Source organism: Oncorhynchus tshawytscha, linkage group LG04 (genome assembly GCF_018296145.1).
Source record: "Oncorhynchus tshawytscha isolate Ot180627B linkage group LG04, Otsh_v2.0, whole genome shotgun sequence".
Classification (NCBI taxonomy): Eukaryota; Metazoa; Chordata; class Actinopteri; order Salmoniformes; family Salmonidae; genus Oncorhynchus; species Oncorhynchus tshawytscha.
The window spans coordinates 47973656-47999622 of record NC_056432.1 but is presented as its reverse complement, the minus strand read 5'-3'; the positions used below and the strand labels follow the sequence as shown (position 1 = coordinate 47999622).

Genomic DNA, 25967 nt, shown 5'->3' with positions numbered 1-25967 from the left:
CTGGCGGCATAGTGTGTTACTGATGGTAGGCTTTGTTACTTTGGTCCCAGCTCTCTGCAGGTCATTCACTAGGTCCCCCCGTGTGGTTCTGGGATTTTTGCTCACCATTCTTGTGATCATTTTGACCCCACGGGGTGAGATCTTGCGTAGAGCCCCAGATCGAGGGAGATTATTAGTGGTCTTGTATGTCTTCCATTTCCTAATAATTGCTCCCACAGTTGATTTCTTCAAACCAAGCTGCTTACCTATTGCAGATTCAGTCTTCCCAGCCTGGTGCAGGTCTACAATTTTGTTTCTGGTGTCCTTTGACAGCTCTTTGGTTTTGGCCATAGTGGAGTTTGGAGTGTGACTGTTTGAGGTTGTGGACAGGTGTCTTTTATACTGATAACAAGTTCAAACAGGTGCCATTGATACAGGTAACAAGTGGAGGACAGAGGAGCCTCTTAAAGAAGAAGTTACAGGTCTGTGAGAGCCAGAAATCTTGCTTGTTTGTAGGTGACCAAATACTTATTTTCCACCATAATTTGCAAATAAATTCATTAAAAATCCTACAATGTGATTTTCTGGACTTTTTTTCTCATTTTGTCTGTCATAGTTGAAGTGTACCTATGATGAAAATTACAGGCCTCTCTCATATTTTTAAGTGGGAGAACTTGCACAATTGGTGGCTGACTAAATACTTTTTTGCCCCACTGTATGCACGCACCACTTTTCCGTTTTTATTTTTTAGAGTTTAAAAAAAATGTATTTTTACTTCACTTCACCAACTTGGAATATTAAAATGTATGTCCATTACATGAAATCCAAATAAAAATCCATTTAAATTACAGGTTGTAATGCATCAAAATAGGAAAACCGCGAAGGGGGATGAATACTTTTGCAAGGCACTGTATATGTTTTGATTAGGTTTGTATCACAACTAAAGTGGCCAAATAACTTCTTACAAATAAGCACATTAATCTACTTTATAACCGGTGTAGAGCCTTACTGGCATACAGTTTCAAGTTTGGGGAAGAACATTTTCACCATAAAAATGCTCAATGATAATAAAGCATTACATGCATAGTGGCATTTGCGGTCATTTTTGAGAACAGTGTTTTCCTTCTTATTGATTGCATTTTCACACATTCTTGCTTATATTGTGAAGAAATAGCCTAATAGTTTAACCTTTTAAGCTAAATGTTCTGATCTGTTGCATCAGCCTCATTGCTTTTAAACCTTTTTTTATGGGAGTGGGTGTATTAATTTGGGATCTATCGCATCCCACAACTGTCCCAGAGCATGTTTGGAATATTTATTTATTGCACAGAAGGACAAGTTGACCAATAGAATAGGTCAACTTTCGTACTATTGGGGATAGTAGCTTGACATGGCTAGTGCTTTTGCTGTTCGTTAGGCCTACTCATCTTGTTGGCTGACAAAGTAAATGTGAATGTCTTCAATATGTACCTCGGAATTTGATACGAGGGACTCGCACAGTTGCGTCATGTGTCATACCTTTGAAAAGGACCCCATCGCATGATGTCCGTTAGCTAATAAGAATTGAGATATCTGAGAGAGCCATGTGAGTGTGAGGTGCTTCGGAGCACGGCAGTTGGGAGAAGGGAATTCTAATTATTAAATTCCGCCCAAGGGCACAAGAGCCAGAGGTTAGTTCCTCTAGTAGCCTATAGACTTACTTGTTGGCAAGTGTCTTCTACATTTTCAACCTCCCTGTCTGAGTCTGTAATACTGTCATGTTTCAAGCAGACCACCATAGTCCCTGTGCCCAAGAACACTAAGGTAACCTGCCTAAATGACTACCGACCCGTAGCACTCACGTCTGTAGCCATGAAGTGCTTTGAAAGGCTGGTCATGGCTCACATCAACACCATTATCCCAGAAACCCTAGACCCACTCCAATTTGCATACCGCCCCAACAAATCCACAGATGATGCAATCTCTATTGCACTCCACACTGCCCTTTCCCACCTGGACAAAGGGAACACCTATGTGAGAATGCTATTCATTGACTACAGCTCAGAGTTCAACACCATAGTGCCCTCAAAGCTCATCAATAAGCTAAGGACCCTGGGACTAAACACCTCCCTCTGCATTTGGATCCTGGACTTCCTGACGGGCCGCCCCCAGGTGGTAAGGGTATTTAACAACACATCCGCCAAGCTAATCCGCAACACAGGGGCCCTTCAGGGGTGCGTGCTCAGTCCACTCCTGTACTCCCTGTTCACTCATGACTGCACGGCCAGGCACGACTCCAACACCATCACTTTTGCTGATGACACAACAGCGACAACAATGACACAGCCTATAGGGAGGAGGTCAGAGACCTGACTGTGTGGTGCAAGGACAACAACCTCTCCCTCAGTGTGATCAAGACAAAGAAGATGATTGTGGACTAGAGGAAAAGGAGGACCGAGCACGCCCCCATTCTCATCGACTGGGCTATAGTGGAGCAGGTTGAGAGCTTCAAGTTCCTTGGTGTCCACATCACCAACAAACTAACATGGTCCAAGCACACCAAGACCGTGGTGAAGAGGGCACAACAAAACCTATTCCCCCTCAGGAGACTGGAAAGATTTGGCATGGGTCCTCAGATACTCAAAGGTTTTTGCAGCTTACATCACTGCCTGGTATGGCAACTGCTCGGCCTCCGACCGCAAGGCACTACAGACGGTAGTGCGTACGGCCCAGTACATCACTGGGGCCAAGTTTCCTGCCATCCAGGACCTCTATACCAGGCAGTGTCAGAGGAAGGCCCTAAAAATTGTCAAAGATTCCAGCCACCCTAGTCATAGACTGTTCTCACTGCTACCGCACAGCAAGCGGTACCAGAGCGCCAAGTCTAGGTCCAAGAGGCTCCCAAATAGCTTCTACCCCCAAGCCATAAGACTCCTGAACAGCTAATCAAATGACTACCCAGACTATTTGCATTGCCCCCCATGTACCTACATGTACATATTACCTCGACACCGGTTCCCCTGCACATTGTACTCTGTACCGGTACCTTCTTGTGTATAGCCCTGCTATTGTTATTGAATACTGCTCTTTAATTATTTGTTATTCTTATCTCTTACTTTTTTGGTGATATTTTTGGTAAGCATTTCACTTAAGGTCTACAAAAATGTATTTGAGTTTACAATAGAGACAAGATAATCAAACTGACTTTATATTGCATTCAAAGACTTCCGTAACTGGCTTTATCGCTGGATGAGATAACCCTGTTGCCATGTTCACCAGAATGGTAGAATGCAATGGCAATGAGCTACGTTAGTGTCCCTGGAGAAATTGTGGTATGGGTCAGCTAGTGTGCTTCCTGGGTTAATCAGAGATGCCCTCTGTACCAAGCAGGGGAGAACTCAGTACATAAGCAAGATTATCTACTGTTTTCCAATATAATACTCATTATCCTTAACTACAGTATCTCTCTATAAGATTCATTAATTATATTTGTTGCTTTCCTAACTGTATGTAATGACATCAATATAATATATACACTTGTGTAGTCGCTTACCCAATCAAACATATTTTTGCCCTCCAGGTTCTCCATCCGACAGTGGAAGCAGAACGAGTGAAGTGGTCCTGTTAACAAAATCACACAATTGCTGAATGGTTCCTTAATAGCCCCCCTTTAACTTAATTTGATTTATGTTTCATAGTGTAATTCATTATCAGGGACTGCCAGTCCTTGCATCTAGGGGCTGGGCTGTGGATTTTTGTCCTTCCTTCCCCGTTTCAGAATATATAATTTTCATAGTCATGCCATGCTTTGTGTAAGAGCTATGGAAGATTGAAAGCAACAACAAGAAATACAATATACACTGAATTGTCTCTACAAAAAAAAAGTTGTGGATTTTTGACCATCCTCCCCTTATTCAGAATATCTTTATTGTCATGGCATGCTTGGTTCAATAGCTATTGCTGAGAGAACCGAATATCCACTACTTTTTTACCTCGGACATAAACCATGACTTTGTGGCTGTCTTAACTAGTGACGACCGGCTAACTAGCAGCACTGCGGTTTGCTACTAGCTGTTACTGCACCCGGATGCATTTTCGATATCATAGCTAGCTATAGTTTGGAGACCGCGTCTATCCTGCACTTCCCAATGAAAATCTGATCTATGTTTTTTCTGAAGATTTTTTCAGAGGAAAATAACAATAAGGTAACTATTCAACTAACGTTAGCTAGCTAAAGTAGCCATCTGCCAAATCTGAGGCCGTGGAATTTCCACATTTTCTCGGGCCTGTGTTCATGCTAGCTAACGTTAGCTAATAATGTTACATACTAACTAGTTACACAACGAATGGCATGGCTTATTTAATCGAAATGTTTTTATCATTTGTATTTTTAAATTACTTTTGTGTTTGTCCTTTGGATGGTGTGTGTGCACCGGGTTTGTGGATGTGTCTTAATAGACGTAGCTACCCGGCTAGCTAGTAACGTTAGCTACTTCCCCAATCCCCAGCTAAGACTATTGGTTTCTAGCTAGTACAGTATGTCCAAGCTAACTAGCTTTGTCACGAACAAAGACACATTGCTTTATCCAATGTGGAACTTTATATAGCTTCAAGTATACAGTAACTTTAGCTAGATATTAACGTTTCTTATTCATAGACAATCACCGTTTTGTTGGTCATTGAAATCATTGGAAACGTTAGCTTGTGAAACAACACATGATTTCAACAATCTAGCTACCACAGTTCTTTAATTTTGATTTCTGAATATACATTTTGTCTCCGTCCTGGACAGATGCTTTCATGGGACTACAGATGCCGATGCCTTTGATGGGATTGTATTGCATGAAGCATAATGAGGGTGTATTGAAAAACAGGACAGAACCTTAATGTTAACATTTGGAGGTCCTGAATCTGCATACTTTTGGGGGAAGAAGATCTGCATAAAATGGAGATGGAGGAAACATGCGTTGTTAGAAAGAATATAGTCGATTTTTAACCTCAGGCCAAATCTTATTGGTCTTAAATTGTGTATTGGGAAAAAGATATATATAAAGATGACTTCGGAAGGATACCAGTACAGAGCACTGTATGACTATAAAAAGGAGAGGGAGGAGGACATTGATTTGCATGTAGGCGATATACTTGTGGTGAGCAAGGGTGCTCTGCTGGCCCTAGGCTGCCCTAATTGGGCTGAAGAAAAACCAGATGAGATTGGGTGGCTGCCAGGATTCAATGAGACAACTCATGAAAAAGGTGACTTTCCCGGGACTTACGTTGAGTTTGTGGGAAGAAAAATAATTTCACCACCAACACCAAAACCAAGGCCACCTAGGCCTCTTCCTTCCACATCAGATCTAGCCAGGACAGATTCAGAATCAGAGGGTAAGTAGTTGTACATCAGGTTACATTGCTGATGTTTTTATCTTGTCGGTTTTAAAGTACTGTACTACCAATTTGATTTTAAATACCGTGACCTATCTTTTAGCACTGTTGGTTATGAATGTTATTGTGCATAGACATGAATTTCAGGCTGTAGTTTGTTTTAGCTCTTCCTTGGCTTGCTGTTTCATTAGTTTGAGTTGGTTACAACTAGTATTAAGCACTGAGCTGCAGATGTGCAGCAAGCCAAGGAAGAGCAGCTGTGCTGAATATGGATCTATGAAAACGCTGATGTGGAGGATTAGAGTGCTTCATAAGCTTTTACAACGGAAGCTTAAGAGGCAAAACAGCAAATGCTTGTGTGTAACTCTGATCTGATACTAATAATTTACTGTAAGGCAGGCCTATACCTACAACAGTGCTGTGACTCCGCAAGGAAAAATGAATATCTGTGCAGGCTTGTTAGGTGCGACACAACCATTGCTGTGTGTAAGATCTTAAGATCTTCATTTTAATGTAATGCCTATAAAGGAAAGGTGAGCAAGATGGGTGTTTGTTATCAGGTAACAATCAACTGTCCGGTAGCAGTTTAGAAAGTTTCAGGTACGTCATCTTTCTGTTGTGCAGGCTTCATGTTGCCAGATCTGCCAGAACAGTTTGCTCCTCCAGAGACTGCATCACCTATCCTGGTCAAGCTTCTGGAGGCAATAGAAGGCAAAGGTAAGAAGAGACCGTGGCCTGGTGCATGGGAGTAGTTAACGATGGTGAATGTTTTGCTTTTACATTGAAATGGTTAATCAAATCCACCTCCTGATCCTATTTTCTGTCCTGCAGGTTTGGAATGTCCAACCCTTTATAGAACTTTCACAGCAGCTTGTGGGCTGGATATGAGACAGTTCACTGACTGTGGTGAGTGAGTGGCAGATTGTGCCTAATGTGGTGGTTAATTTCTTTACTATCAAATGAGGCGAGACAAACTTATCACACAAGTCAGAGTTATACTTAAACTAAATATTTAATCACTTATTAATAAGGGAGCATGTCAATACAACGCGCACACATAAAGTGAATCGATTGTGTGCTCTACGATAATGATGGCTGGTCATGGCTGGTTGACAATTTACACTCAGATGATTAGTTGAGAGCCCTGAGACAAAAGTACAAAGGTATTTTATAGCCAAGATACACCCCTTCCAACCTACATTTAAATTATAATTTTTTTAACCTTTATTTAACTAGGCAAGTCAGTTAAGAACAAATTCTTATTTTCAATGACTGCCAAGGAACAGTGGGTTACCTGCCTTGTTCAGGGGCAGAACGACAGATTTGTACCTTGTCAGCTTGGGGATTCGAGTCCCAATGCTCTAACCACTAGGCTACGCTGCCGCCCCTGACGAACAACAGATGTATAGAATGGGTCACAAGGTTAAGATTTGTATGGAAGATTTCTATAATACATAGCAGACCGTATCTGCTGTGTCAACAGTTTTCATTGTATAGAGACCAGTGTCTGGCCCCGTATAGAACAGAAACATTTAACTCATGCTCTGGAATGCTCTTTAGGTTTTATCACCCAAAAGACATTGTAAATCTCCTGTCAGTGTTATCTCCCAGAGGCCCATCCTCAGTAGAACACACACTCAATAGTTAACAGAATAGTCTTTTCTGTTGCATAAAACAGCCATTTGATGCAATAAAAGTATTATAACATAATCTTGCATTTTTTCCACCATACTACTTCTCCCATTTTTAATAGTTATTGAGAAATATATATATTTTTCTTAACCAAGTGACTGTTGTGACTGTCAAATTTGTTGCGTTCATCTCTACCATCTAAGTTTATTGATGCATTTACAGATTTGGAGCCTTTGGACCTACAGTCGCTATGTGATGGCCTTTGGAGATACCTGCAGGATTTGCCTAATCCAGTTGTTCCCACCTCTCTCCAAAGTGAGATGATTCATGCAGCACAGGGTAAGTAAGACCTGATGGCTATAAAACTAATAGAATCCCTCAAACCAAATGTATACTCAAGAAGCGGCCCACGGACCAAATCCGGCCCGCAAGCCAGTTATATGTGGCTCACCATACAAATAAAGTTATAGTATGTTGTGGCAAGTTTTCCAGGGCAATGCTGTGCAGTACATGTTAATAGTGGTTGTCATTGATTTAATCTTTACCTTGTGTGACTGTTTCCTCTTTTCATGCTCACAGAGGTAAAGGATCCAAAGGACTGTGCCCAGTTGTTGCGCAGAATAGCCAGCTCATCTAACCATCCGCCCCAATACTGCCTCACGTTCTACTGCCTCATCAAACATTTCTGCCGGATTTCTCAGAACACCAGCAAAAACCAACTCTGCGTCAGAGACTTGGCGGAAATCTTTAGCCCTGTGCTTTTCAGGCTTCAACCAGCAAGGTCAGTATACAATTACAATTGAAATACTTTATTTATCCCACAAGGGGCAATTATGCTGACAGGAATGCTTTTATGTATGAGGGCAGTATAAGAACAACATGTCATAGAGACAGTAACACTCACAGTAACTGTAGAATGTGAACAGATTATTTTTTTGTGTGTTTAAATACACATACCAAATGTATTTATCCTTTATTTTATCAAGGAGTCATACTGATACCAAGGTCTCTTTTACAGATGAGCCATGAATTACATAAATTACAGAAAATACACACATCAGAATATAAATACAAAATGCAAGCAGAAAGAAAGAAAAAACACGGTCTACAATTTAGCGAGAGGCAGGACCCATTTCTATAGAAGAAGCCCGTTTTTATACTCAGCTTCTAAACTAACTCATCAATATGCTTTTTAAGACAGATTTTCATTATTCCAGATGCCCCGATATTTGTAAACAGGGGCACGATCAATATGGACACCATCTAAAGTACATATGCTTAAATCATCAAACATATTTTTATGCGCTCTAGAAAACAACATATACTTAGTTTTACCTGCTTTCAGAACTAATTTCAGCTCAAAGTTTTTCTGTAATACAATGAAGGAAGACTGTAGTTCAGATAGTGCCTGGTCAACCGTGGGGGCAATAGCATATACAACAGTATAATCGGTATACAAGTACAGGTTACAACTTTTTACAGACAAGTCAATATTGTTAAATATATTGTAAACGGTAAACTACAGGACCCAGAATTGACCCCTGCGGCACACCTTTCGTAATATCCAGCAAGACTGATTTAACACCATCATTAGATATACATGGAGTTCTATCTGTCAAGTAATGTTTAAACCATTTACATGCATCCTGGTCAAGACCAATTGAGGAAAGCCTCTGAATTAGCAGTGAGTGATCAACAGTATCGAAAGCCTTTGACAGGTCAATGAAATAAGGATGCAGCAGATAATAAATGTAACCATTTCCTATCTCTCAGCTGTGAGGCCAGCCTGGATTCCCTTATCAAGATTCTAGAGATCTTGGTCAACAGTGAATTGAGTGAAACCCAGGCTGCTCCAGGTAATAAGTCATATCTTTTATGTTTCATATTTGGAATTGAATGTGATTTTCATGTCTGCTGAACTAATTGCTGACTATAGATCTTGAAGATAGAAAACTCTTGCATGGGCCATAGCTGGTTACTTTTTCTTTTAGTAATTACTAAATAGTATCAGTATATGTTCTAGTGCTGGATTAAACTATCAAGTACACAAACTGTTTTCTGAGATGCTAATGCGTATTACTATCGTTTATGGGATCTTTTTTTTTGGTGAGAATTTAAGGTTGAATGATTGTTCTGTGTTTGCGAGAGAGGGAGAGCAAATACTGTAACCATACAGTATTGTAGCTATTTGGTAAAGATGTAGTCTATTTTAAGCTCAATATAATGTATTGTAGTCTGTCGCCCCAGGCTACAAGAGCATGGCTCACTGATGATAGTGACTGATGGCGCTGATTATTGTTTTATAGAAGCATCTTGGTACTGAGAAGGATTCAGTTACCGGAGTTCACTTTGTGAACTGGAGTGAGCCGACAACTGAAGGGTTGCTTGTATCAGAATCTCTGATGCAATCTACTGCCTTTGTGCCCTTCAGCTTGGCACTTAACCTGCTCAAGTGGAGCTTCTCTGCGGCTGACCCTGTGCTACTTCCAGCCTCTACCGGTCAAAAGTTTTAGAACATATAATCATTCAAGGGTTTTTCTTTATTTTTACTATTTTCTACATTGTAGAATAATAGTGAAGACATAAAAACTATGAAATAACACGTGGAATCATGTAGTATCCAAAAAAGTGTTAAACAAATGAAAATATATTTGAGATTCATCAAATAGCCACCCTTTGCCTTGATGACAGCTTTGCACACTCTTGGCATTCTCTCAACCAGCTTCACCTGGAAGGCTTTTCCAACTTGTCTTGAAGGAGTTCCCACATATGCTGAGCATTTGTTGGCTGCTTTTCCTTCGCTCTGCGGTCCGACTCATCCCAAACCATCTCAATTGGGTTGAGGTCGGGGGATTGTGGAGGCCAGGTCATCTGATGCAGCACTCCATCGCTCTTCTTCTTGATCAAATAGCCCTTACACAGCCTGGAGGTGTTGGGTCATTGTCCTGTTGAAAAACCAATGCTGAGACCCACTAAGCCCAAACCAGATGAGATGGTGTATCTGGTTTGCACCCCAACACCATAACCATAACACCACCACCTCTATGCTTTACGGACTTCTTCTCTCACTATGGTGGAGTAAACTGCCGGCGCCGACAGAGATGGCCGCCTCGCTTCGCGTTCCTAGGAAACTATGCAGTTTTTTGTTTTTTTACGTGTTATTTCTTACACTAGTACCCCAGGTCATCTTAGGTTTCATTACATACAGCCGAGAAGAACTACTGAATATAAGATCAGCGTCAACTCACCATCAGTACGACCAAGAATATGTTTTTCGCGACGCGGATCCTGTGTTCTGCCTTACAACCAGGACAACGGAGTGGATTACATGCAGCGACCCAAAAAAAACGACTCAGAAAAAGAGGGAAACGAAGCGGTCTTCTGGTCAGACTCCGGAGACGGGCACACCGTGCACCACTCCCTAGCATTCTTCTTGCCAATGTCCAGTCTCTTGACAACAAGGTTGATGAAATCCGAGCAAGGGTAGCATTCCAGAGGGACATCAGAGACTGTAACGTTCTATGCTTCACGGAAACATGGCTAACTGGAGAGACGCTATCCGAAGGGGTGCAGCCAGCGGGTTTCTCCACGCATTGCGCCGACAGAAACAAACATCTTTCTGGTAAGAAGAGGGGCGGGGCGTATGCCTCATGGCCAACGTGACATGGTGGGATGAAAGAAACATACAGGAACTCAAATCCTTCTGTTCACCTGATTTTAGAATTCCTCACAATCAAATGTAGACCGCATTATCTACCAAGAGAATTCTCTTCGATTATAATCACAGCCGTATATATCCCCCCCCAAGCAGACACATCGATGGCTCTGAACGAACTTTATTTAACTCTCTGCAAACTGGAAACGATTTATCCGGAGGCTGCATTCATTGTAGCTGGGGATTTTAACAAGGCTAATCTGAAAACAAGACTCCCTAAATTTTATCAGCATATCGATTGCGCAACCAGGGGTGGAAAGACCCTGGATCATTGTTACTCTAACTTCCGCGACGCATATAAGGCCCCGCCCCCCTTTCGGAAAAGCTGACCACGACTCCATTTTGTTGATCCCTGCCTACAGACAGAAACTAAAACAAGAGGCTCCCACGCTGAGGTCTGTCCAACACTGGTCCGACCAAGCTGACTCCACACTCCAAGACTGCTTCCATCACGTGGACTGGGAGATGTTTCGTATTGTGTCAGACAACAACATTGACGAATACGCTGATTCGGTGTGCGAGTTCATTAGAACGTGCGTTGAAGATGTCGTTCCCATAGCAACGATTAAAACATTCCCTAACCAGAAACCGTAGATTGATGGCAGCATTCGTGTGAAACTGAAGGCGCGAACCACTGCTTTTAATCAGGGCAAGGTGTCTGGTAACATGACTGAATACAAACAGTGCAGCTATTCCCTCCGCAAGGCTATCAAACAAGCTAAGCGCCAGTACAGAGACAAAGTAGAATCTCAATTCAACGGCTCAGACACAAGAGGCATGTGGCAGGGTCTACAGTCAATCACGGACTACAGGAAGAAACCCAGCCCAGTCACGGACCAGGATGTCTTGCTCCCAGGCAGACTAAATAACTTTTTGCCCGCTTTGAGGACAATACAGTGCCACTGACACGGCCTGCAACGAAAACATGCGGTCTCTCCTTCACTGCAGCCGAAGTGAGTAAGACATTTAAACGTGTTAACCCTCGCAAGGCTGCAGGCCCAGACGGCATCCCCAGCCGCGCCCTCAGAGCATGCGCAGACCAGCTGGCCGGTGTGTTTACGGACATATTCAATCAATCCCTATACCAGTCTGCTGTTCCCACATGCTTCAAGAGGGCCACCATTGTTCCTGTTCCCAAGAAAGCTAAGGTAACTGAGCTAAACGACTACCGCCCCGTAGCACTCACATTCGTCATCATGAAGTGCTTTGAGAGACTAGTCAAGGACCATATCACCTCCACCCTACCTGACACCCTAGACCCACTCCAATTTGCTTACCGCCCAAATAGGTCCACAGACGATGCAATCTCAACCACACTGCACACTGCCCTAACCCATCTGGACAAGAGGAATACCTATGTGAGAATGCTGTTCATCGACTACAGCTCGGCATTCAACACCATAGTACCCTCCAAGCTCGTCATCAAGCTCGAGACCCTGGGTCTCGACCCCGCCCTGTGCAACTGGGTACTGGACTTCCTGACGGGCCGCCCCCAGGTGGTGAGGGTAGGCAACAACATCTCCTCCCCGCTGATCCTCAACACTGGGGCCCCACAAGGGTGCGTTCTGAGCCCTCTCCTGTACTCCCTGTTCACCCACGACTGCGTGGCCACGCACGCCTCCAACTCAATCATCAAGTTTGCGGACGACACAACAGTGGTAGGCTTGATTACCAACAACGACGAGACGGCCTACAGGGAGGAGGTGAGGGCCCTCGGAGTGTGGTGTCAGGAAAATAACCTCACACTCAACGTCAACAAAACTAAGGAGATGATTGTTGACTTCAGGAAACAGCAGAGGGAACACCCCCCTATCCACATCGATGGAACAGTAGTGGAGAGGGTAGCAAGTTTTAAGTTCCTCGGCATACACATCACAGACAAACTGAATTGGTCCACTCACACAGACAGCATCGTGAGGAAGGCGCAGCAGCGCCTCTTCAACCTCAGGAGGCTGAAGAAATTCGGCTTGTCACCAAAAGCACTCACAAACTTCTACAGATGCACAATCGAGAGCATCCTGGCGGGCTGTATCACCGCCTGGTACGGCAACTGCTCCGCCCACAACCGTAAGGCTCTCCAGAGGGTAGTGAGGTCTGCACAACGCATCACCGGGGGCAAACTACCTGCCCTCCAGGACACCTACACCACCCGATGCTACAGGAAGGCCATAAAGATCATCAAGGACATCAACCACCCGAGCCACTGCCTGTTCACCCCGCTGTCATCCAGAAGGCGAGGTCAGTACAGGTGCATCAAAGCTGGGACCGAGAGACTGAAAAACAGCTTCTATCTCAAGGCCATCAGACTGTTAAACAGCCACCACTAGCATTGAGTGGCTACTGCCAACACACTGTCAATGACACTGACTCTACTCCAGCCACTTTAATAATGGGAATTGATGGGAAATGATGTAAATATATCACTAGCCACTTTAAACAATGCTACCTTATATAATGTTACTTACCCTACATTATTCATCTCATATGCATACGTAGCTACTGTACTCTATATCATCGACTGCATCCTTATGTAATACATGTATCACTAGCCACTTTAACTATGCCACTTGGTTTACATACTCATCTCATATGTATATACTGTACTCGATATCATCTACTGTATCTTGCCTATGCTGCTCTGTACCATCACTCATTCATATATCCTTATGTACATATTCTTTATCCCCTTACACTGTGTATAAGACAGTAGTTTTTTGGAATTGTTAGTTAGATTACTTGTTCGTTATTACTGCATTGTCGGAACTAGAAGCACAAGCATTTCGCTACACTCGCATTAACATCTGCTAACCATGTGTATGTGACAAATAAAATTTGATTTGATTTGGGTAATACACATGCGGAGATCTTCTGTTCACCCATACCGCGTCTCATAAAGACACGGTGGTTGGGGAACCAAAAATCTCACATTTGGACTCTAAACCAAATGACTTATTTCCACTGGTCTAATGTCCGTTGCTCGTGTTTCTTGGCCCAAGCAAGTCTCTTCTTATTGGTGTCCTTTAGTAGTGGTTTCTTTGCAGCAATTCAACCACGAAGGCCTGATTCATGCTGTCTCTTCTGAACAGTTGATGTTGAGATGTCTGTTACTTGAACTCTGAACCTTTAATTTGGCTGCAATTTCTGAGGCTGGTAACTCCAATGAACTTATCCTCTTCAGCAGAGGGGTTCTATGTCAGTACCCTGACAGTCAATAAAGTAGGAATTGAAGGTTATTGCTATTTCGACTGCATCCTGTGTTAGATTGTTATTCACCATGATTTCTAGTCTTTTTGCAGTGATGCTATTGTCTTTCCCTGTTAACTTTTTTAGATTCTCCCAGATCAATTTAGAATTTCCCTTTGCTTCACCAATTATGTTAATAAAAAAGTTTGCCTTGGCCTGTGATTTCTTACATCACCTTATTTCTCAACATAATCCAGGTTTGGATTAGATTTTATTTAGGAAACCATTTATTGTAGTCAGTCTGGATTGTGGATAGGTTTTTCTTTCAGCTTCCACATCTGTATAGGACCGATCATTCCAGTTAATTCCCTTTAATTGCGTTTTCAAAATAATTTAATTCACTCTTAGGTATTCTTAGTTGATCCAGCCTTCTAACAATAGAGAGGTTAAACCTGTTCTTAGAAAGCTTTCTGGCTATAAGTGTCAGATTATGATCAGATAGCCTGAATCAATCTGTGTTTTAGAACCACCCTGGTTGGCCCTTTAACCAGCTGTGCAAGGTCAAAGGTATTAGTGATCCGTTTGAGGGTTTTCCTACAAGACTTGTCTTTGTAATTAATGTTAAAATCTCCCATTAAGATGACCTCTTTCCCAAAATCACATTCCCTAAGTATGTTATTAAACTTATTGAAAGAACACACTTTTGGTGGAAGGTGGTCTATACATTCCAATAAGGGTCAAAGTCATTGTTGAATTTGATCACTTTTTGGAATGACACTACGAATGTTCAAGTGCCCCACTAGTAGTCCCTTGGGCTTAGCTCGTGGGTCCCAGATGACTCGAGAGTGAATGACACGTTGAAAAAAAAGTTACATTTTCTATGTTTTCTGACGGCTGGGTTAAGGCCATTTTTGTTTCGTTTTGATTAGGGGCAGTTCGGTAGCGTAATTAACTATTCCTCCTGCTTGCACTAGATGCGGGGAGCTAATTAAAACAGCTTGCATACCAGAAGCAGAGTCAGGGATTGCATATAGTGACTTGGGTATGTTTGAAGAGTCAAATTCCATCCTGGAGTCGAGTGAAACCATGGGATCATAGCACTCGCCCACTTCCATAGCGGCGATGATCAGTGGACAAGGCCATCCACTACTTTCCACTCCGGTGAGTATCGCTGGCTCGGTGATGTTAGGCCCAGGATTGAGTTGCACATCCCTGGAGAGCAGGAGGGTAGTGAACAGGTAGTTTAACAGTTTCCGATAAATGTTAGACTTGTCTTTGTTATGCCTAAGTGGTTCAGTGGAATAGGGAGCGAGGTAGACTTGGCCATTATTCAAAACGTTATGGTATGCTGTGTACTGTCCTCTCCAATGGAACATTGAACCAATGTGTTTGGTGTTGATATTCTTCGCCAGTAGATTGATTGTCATCCCAGCAAGGACGCACTGAGATTATCAGTAGAGCAGCTACATAACTGACAATCATGGCAATGTACTGGAGATAAAACACATTGAGCTTTAAATCTTTGCATGCGTTACTTAGCTGGGGTCGGCGTACACCTGATGCTTTAGATAAAATAACAGCATTCATAGGAGAAGCGGCACCTGCCACACCACCCTCCCTTCCATTTTAGAACACCAGTAATCCACGGAGACTGTGTGCCACAATGAGTGACAACTTTACAAAACCTGACCAGATCATTTCAAGTCATCAGTCGAGTCCCAAGTTGAGGCTCCAAGTCAACCACTGTTGTGTTATCGGCAAATTTGATGGTGTTGGAGTCGTGCCTGGTCAGGCAGTCATGTTTTCCTGTTTGCTTATGGCCGTATACAGCTCATTGAGTGCGGTCTTCGTGCCAGCATCGGTTTGTGGTGGTAAATAGACAGCTGCGAAGAATATAGATAACTAGGTAGGTAGTGTGGTCTACAGCTTACCATGAGGTACTCTACCTCAAGTGAGCAAAACCTTGAGACTTCCTTAAATATCGTGCACCAGGTGTTGTTTACAAATATACAAAGACCGCCACCCCTGTCTTACCAGAGGCTGCTGTTCTATCCTGCCGATACAGTGTATAACCCGCCAGCTGTATGTTATTCATGTCGTCGTTCAGCCACGACTCGGTGAAGCATAAGATATTATAGTTTTTAATGACCTGGATATGGGTGCTTGTAGTTCGCCTACTTTATTATCCAATGATTGTACGTTGGCCAATAGTAAAGATGGTAAAGGCAGATTAGCCGCTCGCTGCCGTATCCTCACAAGGCCTCCTTCCGCGATATGTCTCTTTCTCCTGCGAATGTTGGGAATGAGGGCCTTGTCTGGAGTAAATCCCTCTCATCCAACTCGTCAAAGAAACATTTTTTTGTCCAGTTCAAGGTGAGTAATCGCAGTTCTGATGTCCAGAAGCTCTTTTCGGTCATAAGAGATGGTATCAGCAACATTATGTACAAAATGATTTACAAACAATGCGAAAAATAAATAAATAACGAATAGCATGGTTGGTTAAGAGCCCATAAAGCGGGAGCCATCCCCTCCAGCGCAACATCTGTTCGCCATCTGTGGTTTGCATGTGTTTCTTTGGCATCCTCCTACATCATTTTTTTTGTGAGATGTTACCATTAGGTTGTATAACGTATTTTCATTGTGGGTATTTCTACATGGATGTGCATTGTGATGATTAGGCTATGTTACATTGATCGCTTGGCAGAGCAGATGAACTGCAGCGAAGTACTACTATTTCACACAGGAGTAGTTATGGTGTACAGAGACGTACTTCTTTTGGGATTTAATGTCTTTGCATTCAGTCCTCATTTTCTCCGTTTTTATTTATTTAGTCTGTCATCATAATATTTTGATAATGTTAAAATATTAAAATGTGGCCAAATAACACATTTCCACTTTTCCCCCCCTTTTTTTCTGGTCATTATGTTAATGCAACGAAGTGTAGCTACTTAACTGGTAATGCAGTAGTTGACACAAATAAACCAAACAATAGCCTACATGTAGGTATTTAGTTTTGAGCCATTACACTCATATTGTTATGAACCGTTGCAATTGTTTGAGGAATTTAAGCCCGTTTCTGGTAGCTGATAACTATCTTCCTCACTCACCTAATCAAGTCAACTTACCTTTTCTGAACTTGTGAAATTTAAGTTATGCGCTGTGAGACTGCAAATTGACAGCTTCATTCTCTCTTTTTGCCGCAGCTTTGCCCCCGAAACCACCAAAGGCCACTACCCCAGTTCCAAACAACGGGTTCAACAACAACATGGCCTTGCAAGACGGGGAGTGGTACTGGGGAGACATCTCAAGGCAAGCCCTTATGATCTTAATGATAATTCAATTAATAATGTATTAATGGTCAGTGTCTTGTGATGAAAATCTCTTGGTTTCCAGTTTGATAATGAGTCCTATTGGATTTGTGAAGAAACTGTAGCATAACCCTTCGTTTTCTTGTAGGGAGGAGGTGAATGAGAAGCTGAGAGACACAGCTGATGGTACGTTTCTGGTCCGAGATGCATCCACCAAAATGCATGGAGACTACACACTGACTCTGAGGTACGTTGTGAATCGCATGGTTGCTAAATATGGAACTCTTAATATCCTGCTCTGTCTAATGCAGGGTTTCTGTTAGCTGGTAATAGACGATTTTTAAATCATATAATTGAAAAGCCAATAAATAAAATTGTCCTTAACAAAATAAAAAATCCCATAGCAAAATAATGCTTTTAGCCTATTAATTGATACCAGTCGATGGAAATACATTTGACCTGTCATGCTTATCGGTCTGTAGGTTAATTTGCATAATTGAGTGGAATTCAATTGGAAGCATACAGAAAATGCGCACGAGAGCTGCTACTACAGCTCGTTCCTTTCTGCTGGAGTGAAACATGCTTTTATAACTTCCAATGCATCAATTTTAAATGCAGTCGCATGTTAAATCGTGGCTATCAAAACTGTTTTTTAAAATAGCAAACTTATTTTTCAACTGGTCATTGACGCACGCTTCCCATTTTGCCATTCAAGTGCACAGGCAGGGGTAGGCAGGCAGGCTTCAGTGTGTCACTTTGCAATGAGCTAGGGGCAGTATGCATTTAAAAAACAAACTTAATTGTTTTAAACATGATTGTTTTGCTTCATATTATGAGGCATGTCTTACCTTGCTTTGAAGTAGCCTAGCCAAAATCTGACCATAGAAACAATTGCTTTATAAAGACTTCCATATGCCATTGAAACCAATAGCCTATTTTTTTTTTTCTCATGTTCAAATGGTTTTCAAATACACTTTTTCATTGTCCAGTAGCCAAAGACACAATCCTAGTCATATTAGAAGCCTAGTTGTTGCATCATGAGATCTTCCCTCTATCTTAATCTCAAACAGATATTTTGATCTCTGCCGCTCTTATGTACGGTGCGCTTTTGGAAACTGTATTTTCCCGGCTAATTAAATTATGGAACAAGCATTCGTGAGCTTATAATGCGAAGAAATAATAGTTTATCAACATTTTAAACTAAACGTTCAAATCTGTTGCATCAGCCTGATTTTGCTTTCTAACGTTATTTTCATGTAGCTAAATTGGTTATATAAATTAGGGATCCCACAACTATCTTAGTCTGTTTTGGAATAGGCTAGAACTGCAAACTGACCAAGAGAATAGGTAAACTTTTCTACTATGGAGAATAGTAGATTGACATAGGCTAGTGATTTCGGTGTTTGTAACTCGTCTTGTTGGCTGAGGAAAAGTGGCAGTTATTCTAACGTCTTCAAAGTGCGCATCAGAATTCGGTTAGAAGGACACACACCGTTGCATCCTAGAGTTGCATGTTCTGTTAAAATGAATTACCATAATCTAAATGTGATTTCTGTCATTCTGAGCACCGTTGGTGGACGCCCTAATCACACAATGCATATGGGTCCGGTATATTTCTCAAATGTCCGGCATATTTAAAATTAAACCCTGGCCTAAAGACACATGGCCATTTTCAAAGTTCCCTTTTTGATCTCGCTCATAGGAAAGGAGGGAATAACAAACTGATCAAAATATTCCATCGGGATGGGAAATACGGCTTCTCGGACCCACTGACATTCAACTCGGTGGTTGAGCTCATCAATCACTACAGACACGAGTCCTTAGCCCAGTACAACCCAAAGCTGGACGTGAGACTGCTGTACCCAGTGTCAAGGCTCCAGCAGGTAAGGGTGCCTCCACAATTCAAACACAAATGAAAGCTACACGTATTCAAAGATAAGAGATCCCTTGGTCAGATTATTCTATGAGCACAGTCAGTGCTTCATTTTCATATCCGGCATTTGAGTGTCACCCAGAGCTTTTTTTTGCCAGATGACCGAGTGAGATATGTTCCTCTAACTGCTTTGTTGTCTCCTGCAGGACCAGGTTGTTAAAGAGGACAACATTGAAGCTGTCGGTAAAAGGCTGCAGGAGTACCACCTTCAGTTCCAGGAGAAGAACCGAGAGTACGATCGTCTGTACGAGGAGTATACAAGAACATCACAGGTGAATTGCTATTGTCATTCAATTGTGATTGAATCGTTTCTGATTGTACTGTATCCAACCTCCGGTTCTTTGTTTTCCTCAGGAAATTCAAATGAAGAGAACGGCCATTGAGGCATTCAATGAAACCATTAAGATCTTTGAGGAGCAGTGCCAAACCCAAGAGCGCTATAGCAAGGAGTACATTGAAAAGTTCAGGAGAGAGGGTAACGATAAAGAAATCCAGAGGTAATAATGAAAATTATCTTTTATATTATCTTTTCAACCAAAGATGTAGCTAACACTAATCACAGTTCAGTTCTATGATAGTGGTTAATATCTGTTAGGGATGCACGATGTATCGGTGAGCGTATCAGAATCAGCCTACATTAGCTAAAAATGCCAGCATTGGCCCGATGTCTAGTTTAATGCCGATGTGCAAAACCGATGTCAAAGCTGACATGCATACCTATATATAACATAAGTAGATCATGTAATGACGCCATGAAAAATACAGCGCTACACAGAACAAAAGCAGAAAAATACTCAGCGCACGCTTCCAACAAGTTCAATTTGAGCAGTCATTTGAAAGAGTAAGAACATTTCAGCGAGACAACTCAAAGGCGAAATGCATTAACACCAAGATTATGGAATTCATTGCCCTTGACAATCAACCGTTCTCTGTCGTGGGTGTTGTTGACTTTCGCGACTGGTCGAGCACCGGCACACACTACCAAGTGCTCTATTTTTCAGATGTTGCCCTACCGGAGTTACACAGTAATAGCGTCACTCCACTTAGCTTCACAACATACTATGGAACGCCATTTGGGTATTTTGCGTGTCAAATAACACTATTTGACAATAACACTACTTGATGCGTTTAATAAGCTTTTTTTATTTGACAGTTCTACTATAGAATGTTGTGTGTTCTGAATTTGCACGTGCAAGCCAAGCGCCACCACTACTATCAGTAGCACTGTCAAAGCTGTACAAAAAGTCTGCAAACAAGAAAACACTGTGTTGGTAATAAAGCGTTATTTGTTCAACCGCAACTTCTGGGGTAGCTAGCTAGCTTTAGTGTGGTACCTAGCTAGCACCAATACAACCAGCCTGAAAACAATGACCAGTCGAAACTTCAGTCATTTTCATTATTCTTAGCAATGATTTAGGAATCCTGGTAAGTATTAGCTAGGTAGCCACTTGTTGTTCACCTATTGAAATTGAACCTCAGTTCATGAAAATAAATAGCCAGTCAGCTACTTAACCCTGTTGCCCAAAGTTAACGTTATAAACAGCCAGCTAGCTTCATCTGGCTAGTGAGGCTCGACGGGACCGGGTTATGTGTTGTTAAGCTAGGCACAATAGGGGAATTTGCGGTTTGCCTTCAAAATAAAAGTACCTCCTTTGAAAGTGATGCAGAAGGTTACAATTGGTGGAATCATTCCATATTTAGACTAGATAATGTTAAACCAGGTTGGAATGTGAAGCAATGAAATGGGGTATCCGTCTACTCGGTGACACCCACAGAACATAACTGAAGAGTTTACGCAAATATTAGCGTTGTAGCTCTTATCGTGGGACTGACTGTGTGAAATCACCTCCCCAGTCAGCCTATTGTGTGTATTGACATTGATATTGTACAGCTTTACCTAAGGATTGGGGATCAATGAAATGGGGTATTAGTCTACTCAATACCCAAGCTATTTCTTCCCAACATCCTCAGAGTTATCGGACTCCAAAATATCCACAAAGTATGGTTTTTCCTCGGGAATAGTGTTCAATACACATAGGTGGACAATAAATGTGGCTCAAGTTGTTTTGAGTCCCGCAATAAGAGCTACGACACTAAATGTTCTCTGGGTGTCACTGAGTAGACTGAAACCCCATGTCATTGATCCACAATCCATAGGTAATACTGTACAGTGAATAAGTATGCCCCTCCCAATGCAATTCTAAAGTAAAATACATTGTGTGATTTCAGATTTTTGTCAAATTAACAATTAGTCTTTTGTTGGTTTTATATAACATTCCAACCTTGTTTAGCATGATTTATTCTACTATTTGTATTCATTTGCATCTCTGTCAATGACATTCTTTTATTTTGAAGGCTAACTGCAAAGTACACTATTGTGGCTATCTTCACATAGATGAGTCCGACCACCATTAATCAAATAAGGACTGTCTTATAAATTAGGGTTATTTTAGATGGTGACACCTAGCTATATAGTTAGCCAGCCAAAACAGATTGTCTTTTTGCTATATTTTGGGGGAAGAACATTGCTTGCATCCATGAGCTAGCTAGATTTTTTTATGACCAGCAATGAATCGTTGTTACATATTAAATACAGATGATAGTGTAATCACTACGTAAAAAAATAAAATGTGTTCAATTATTATGTGACATGCAGTCATATTCAGGTCCTGATTGGTCAACAAGCTTATTTGACACGTAAAGGCCCAAATGGCGTTCCATAGAAATCCTGGTTGAGAATGAAACGAAACAGCGCAGCAAGTAAGTGAAAGAAATAGCTTTTGATTATGTTTTACTGGTAATGGGGACCAACAAAATAACTTGTTGGTCAGTGTGGTGGGTAAAACCTTTATTTAACCAGGCAAGTCAGTTCAGAGCAAATTCTTATTTACAATAATGGCCAAACCCGGACGAAGCTTGGCCAATTGTGCGTAGCCCTATGGGACTCCCAATCACAGCCGGATGTGATACAGCCTGGATTCAAACCAGGAACTGTAGTGACTCCTCTTGCCATGAGATGCAGTGCCTTAAACCGCTTTGTCCGTGTGTGTGTAACTATTTAACTGTACTAGAATGCTTAAAAGGCCGCTAAATGTTTAAATATCGGTTATCGGTATTGTTTTTTTGGCAAGGAAAATATTGAGTATCGGCCAAAAATGTCATATCGGTGCATCACTAATGGAAATAGCATAGTAGAAGTTTGTATACCCACAGAATAATCACTGGAGTTTTGTTGATGCTACAACTACTCAGATTGCTTCACTGTTGGAGAAGCCAAATGTGCCTTTCTTATAGAAGTACAACAGCTGTCTCATATATTGACAATAGGTGATATATCTTTGACAACAATAATTGTTTCTCCTAGAATCATGGGAAACTACGACAAACTGAAATCGAGAATAAGTGAGATTGTGGACAGTAAACGGCACCTGGAGGACGATCTGAAAAAGCAAGCAGCGGATTACAGGGAGATAGATAAGAAGATGAACAGCATCAAACCTGATCTGATTCAGCTCCGCAAGACCAGAGACCATTACCTAATGTAAGTATAGCACCAGTCTTTGCTGTTATCAGATATTTTGTCTATAATGTCCCGTTACTAAATGACTGACACAACCTTTTTTTATTTTCTCGTGGTAGGTGGCTGACACAAAAGGGAGTGAGGCAGAAGAAGCTGAATGAATGGTTGGGTATCAAGAATGAAAACCCAGAGGAGTAAGTATCCATTTCCCACGCTTTTACTTTGGATTGTTTTTTAAAGATCCACTTCAAAGTTGTCTCCTTTTGCATGTTTCTTTTTAAAGGAGTAATTCAAACAGAAGTTAGTGCTGTATAAAACTAATGTGATTATTGTATTGCAGTGAGTACTCAATGGTTGAAGATGACGAGGACCTCCCACATCATGATGAACGTTCGTGGAGGCTAGGCAACATCAACCGGCTGCAGGCAGAAGCTCTGCTCCGAGGGAAGAAGGACGGAACATTCCTGGTCCGGGACAGTAGCAAAGCTGGCTGCTACGCCTGCAGTGTTGTGTATGTATCTAATAATACAAGTTTGCGGGGTGCCTATATTTGTCCTGTTAATGGAAATGTGTTTTTTTGCATATCCCAACTCCCCCCTGAGACACCCGCAAGGAGTGGGGCCAGGGTCACTATTGTATAGCACTGCTGTTGCAATTAGGGTTAAGTGCCTTAATCAAGGGAATAGCGACAGATTTTTAGGCTACCTAATCACACTGAAAAAAATTCCACATGAAGACACATGATTTGAGTTTAGTGTCATGATAATATAAGACCTAAACACTCATGTTTCATAGAGTTAATCAATCTTATTTAATGAGATCCGATTATTCAGTCTTAATGTGTTGACAGATTTTATGATGTTAATTTGCAGCATTAGTATTGAGTGTATATTGGCAACTTGATTAGCATATTGATCAGATTTGAAATGCTAGATCATATTCATAATAAACAAACTGATTCTCCTCATGCTACATATTGAGAGAGACTGAAGGAAGAAGGAAAAGTTGACCTTGGTGTGTTTCTAAATGATCAAGTTGACAACATTTAACAAAACCAGGTCATTCTTTATTTTCAGAACCATGTAAAATAGTCCATACATGGAATTTGGATGTATTCTGAACTTGATGTATTCTAATTTAAAATGTCTTTCTTTGCAGTGTTGAGGGTGAGGTGAAGCATTGTGTTATCAACAAGAGTCATACGGGCTATGGATTTGCAGAGCCGTATAACCTGTATGGCTCCCTAAAAGAACTAGTCCTGCATTACCACCACACGTCACTCGTACAGCACAATGATTCTTTAAATGTCACGCTCGCCTACCCAGTTTACACACAGAAGAGGCGGTGAGTAACTCATGGTGAGGACTTGGACTTCATGATGGACAATCAAGATAATTTCTTTGGAAATGCAAATGCCTAGGATGGTATCAATTAAAAAAGGGAAACATTGGTACAGGTGTTTGACATTTTGGAAATTTTCAAAAATCAGGAGATGGTCCTCGTTTAATCTTTTTTTGTGTTTTTTTTGTTTTTTCCTTTGGATAGCCATGATTACATATGTGTGAGTGAGCATGGTATGTGTAGTCAAGCCTACTAATTGAAAAAGGAGGAGAGACTTGAAGCAGCATGTGACATTTTAAGACCGGTTTTTCAGACACAGATTAAGCCTGGTCCTGGGCTAAAATGCATGGTCAATGGAGAGTCTCCATTGAAATTGCTTTTTAGTCCCGGACTAGGCTTAATCTGTGTCTGGGAAACCGCATTTTCAGTGTTTGCATTTAACTGAAATGTTTGGCTTTCAATTACCAAAGTCTTCATTCAACATCCTGACACTGTCAAGTGTAAGTTTTTGTTGTGCTATGCAATGCTGTCTGCTTCTTCAGAATTAATATGTACCCTAAATATATTTGTATTTTTTTTTTAAATGATTATTGGCCATCAATGTAGGCTACCTATTAGCTAGACATGGTGTGGGACATTTTTCATTCTCTACTTCTACACACAAGACTTATTTGGTTTACACTTTGTAAAATGTTAAAAGCATTCACATTAGAGTAATTTTAAATGTATTTAAATATATATATATATAACACACACAGTACCAGTCAAAAATCTGGACACCTACTCATTCTTTATTTTTACTATTTTCTGTAGAATAATAGGGAAGACATCAAAATTATGAAATAACACATGGAATCATGTAATAACCAAAAAAGTGTTTGAAGAATCTCAAATATATTTTAGATTCTTCAAAGAAGCTACCCTTTGCCTTGATGACAGCTTTGCACACTCTAGACATTCTCTCAGCCAGCTTCACTTGGAATGCTTTTCCAACATTCTTGAAGGAGTTCCCACATATGCTAAGCACTTGGCTGCTTTCCCTTCATTCTGCGGTCCAACTCATCCCAAACTATCTCAATTGGATTGAGGTCGGTGATTGTGGAGACCAGGTCATCTAATGCAGCACTCCATCACCCTCCTTTTTAGGGGCGGCAGATTGGTTAGTGTGTTGGACCCGTAACCGGAAGGTTGTTGGATCGAATCCCTGAACTGACAAGTTAAAAATCTGTTGTTCTGCCCCTGAGCAACATGTGGATGTCGATTTAAGACAGCCCCCTGCTCCTCTCTGATTCAGAGGGGTTGGGTTAAACGTGGAAGACACATTTCAGTTGAATACATTCAGTTGGACAACTGACTAGGTATCGCCCTTTCCTTCATGATCACATAACCCTTACACAGCCACGCGGTGTGTTGGGTCGTTGACCTGTTGAAAAACAAATGATATTCCCACTTAGCGCAAACCAGATGGGATGTCGTATCGCTGCAGAATGCTGTGGTTGCCATGCTGGTTAAGTGTGCCTTCAATTCTAAATAAATCACTGACAGTGTCACCAGCAAAGCACCATCACACCTCCTCTCCCATGCTTCATGATGGGAACCACACACAGAGATCCGTTCACCTACTCTGCGTCAATCAAAGACACGGCGGTTAGAACAAAAAATCACGGACTCATCAGACCAAAGAACAGATTTCCACCTGTCTAGTCTAATGTAATTGCTTGTATTTCTTGGCCCAAGCAAGTCTCGTCTTCTTATTGATGTCCTTTGGTAGTGGTTTCTTTGCAGCAATTCGACCATGAAGGCCTGATTCACACAGTTTCCTCTGAACAGTTGATGTTGAGATGTCTGTTACTTGAACTCTTTCAAGCATTAATTTGGGCTACAATCTGACTAATGAATTTACCCTCTGCAGCAGAGGTAACTGTGGGTCTTCCTTTCCTGTGGTGGTCCTCATGGGAGACAGTTTCATCATAGCGCTTGATGGTTTTTGCGACT

The 25967-nt window shown here is 41.6% G+C and overlaps 1 protein-coding gene across 1 annotated transcript; it reads left to right on the top strand.

Annotated features, from left to right (window-relative positions):
- The first annotated feature begins 3792 nt into the window (after positions 1 to 3792).
- LOC112248937 (phosphatidylinositol 3-kinase regulatory subunit alpha) lies at positions 3793 to 24787 on the top strand. Its single transcript, XM_024418402.2, has 16 exons — positions 3793 to 4163; positions 4751 to 5340; positions 5965 to 6057; positions 6172 to 6246; positions 7195 to 7311; positions 7552 to 7753; positions 8746 to 8828; positions 17074 to 17179; positions 17327 to 17425; positions 18881 to 19061; positions 19258 to 19383; positions 19466 to 19608; positions 22476 to 22652; positions 22751 to 22825; positions 22972 to 23142; positions 23790 to 24787. The coding sequence occupies exons 2-16, from the start codon at positions 5013 to 5015 to the stop codon at positions 23977 to 23979; spliced, it is 2166 nt and encodes a 721-aa protein (XP_024274170.1). The 5' UTR covers positions 3793 to 4163; positions 4751 to 5012; the 3' UTR covers positions 23980 to 24787.
- Positions 24788 to 25967: the final 1180 nt, after the last annotated feature.

Excerpts from the sequence above, each read along its gene's own strand:
- LOC112248937 (XM_024418402.2), top strand. The coding sequence starts at position 5,013 with ATGACTTCGGAAGGATACCAGTACAGAGCACTGTATGACTATAAAAAG. Across the intron at positions 22,653-22,750 it reads ACCAGAGACCATTACCTAAT|GTGGCTGACACAAAAGGGAG; the intron begins GTAAGTATAGCA and ends TTCTCGTGGTAG. Across the intron at positions 22,826-22,971 it reads AAGAATGAAAACCCAGAGGA|TGAGTACTCAATGGTTGAAG; the intron begins GTAAGTATCCAT and ends ATTGTATTGCAG.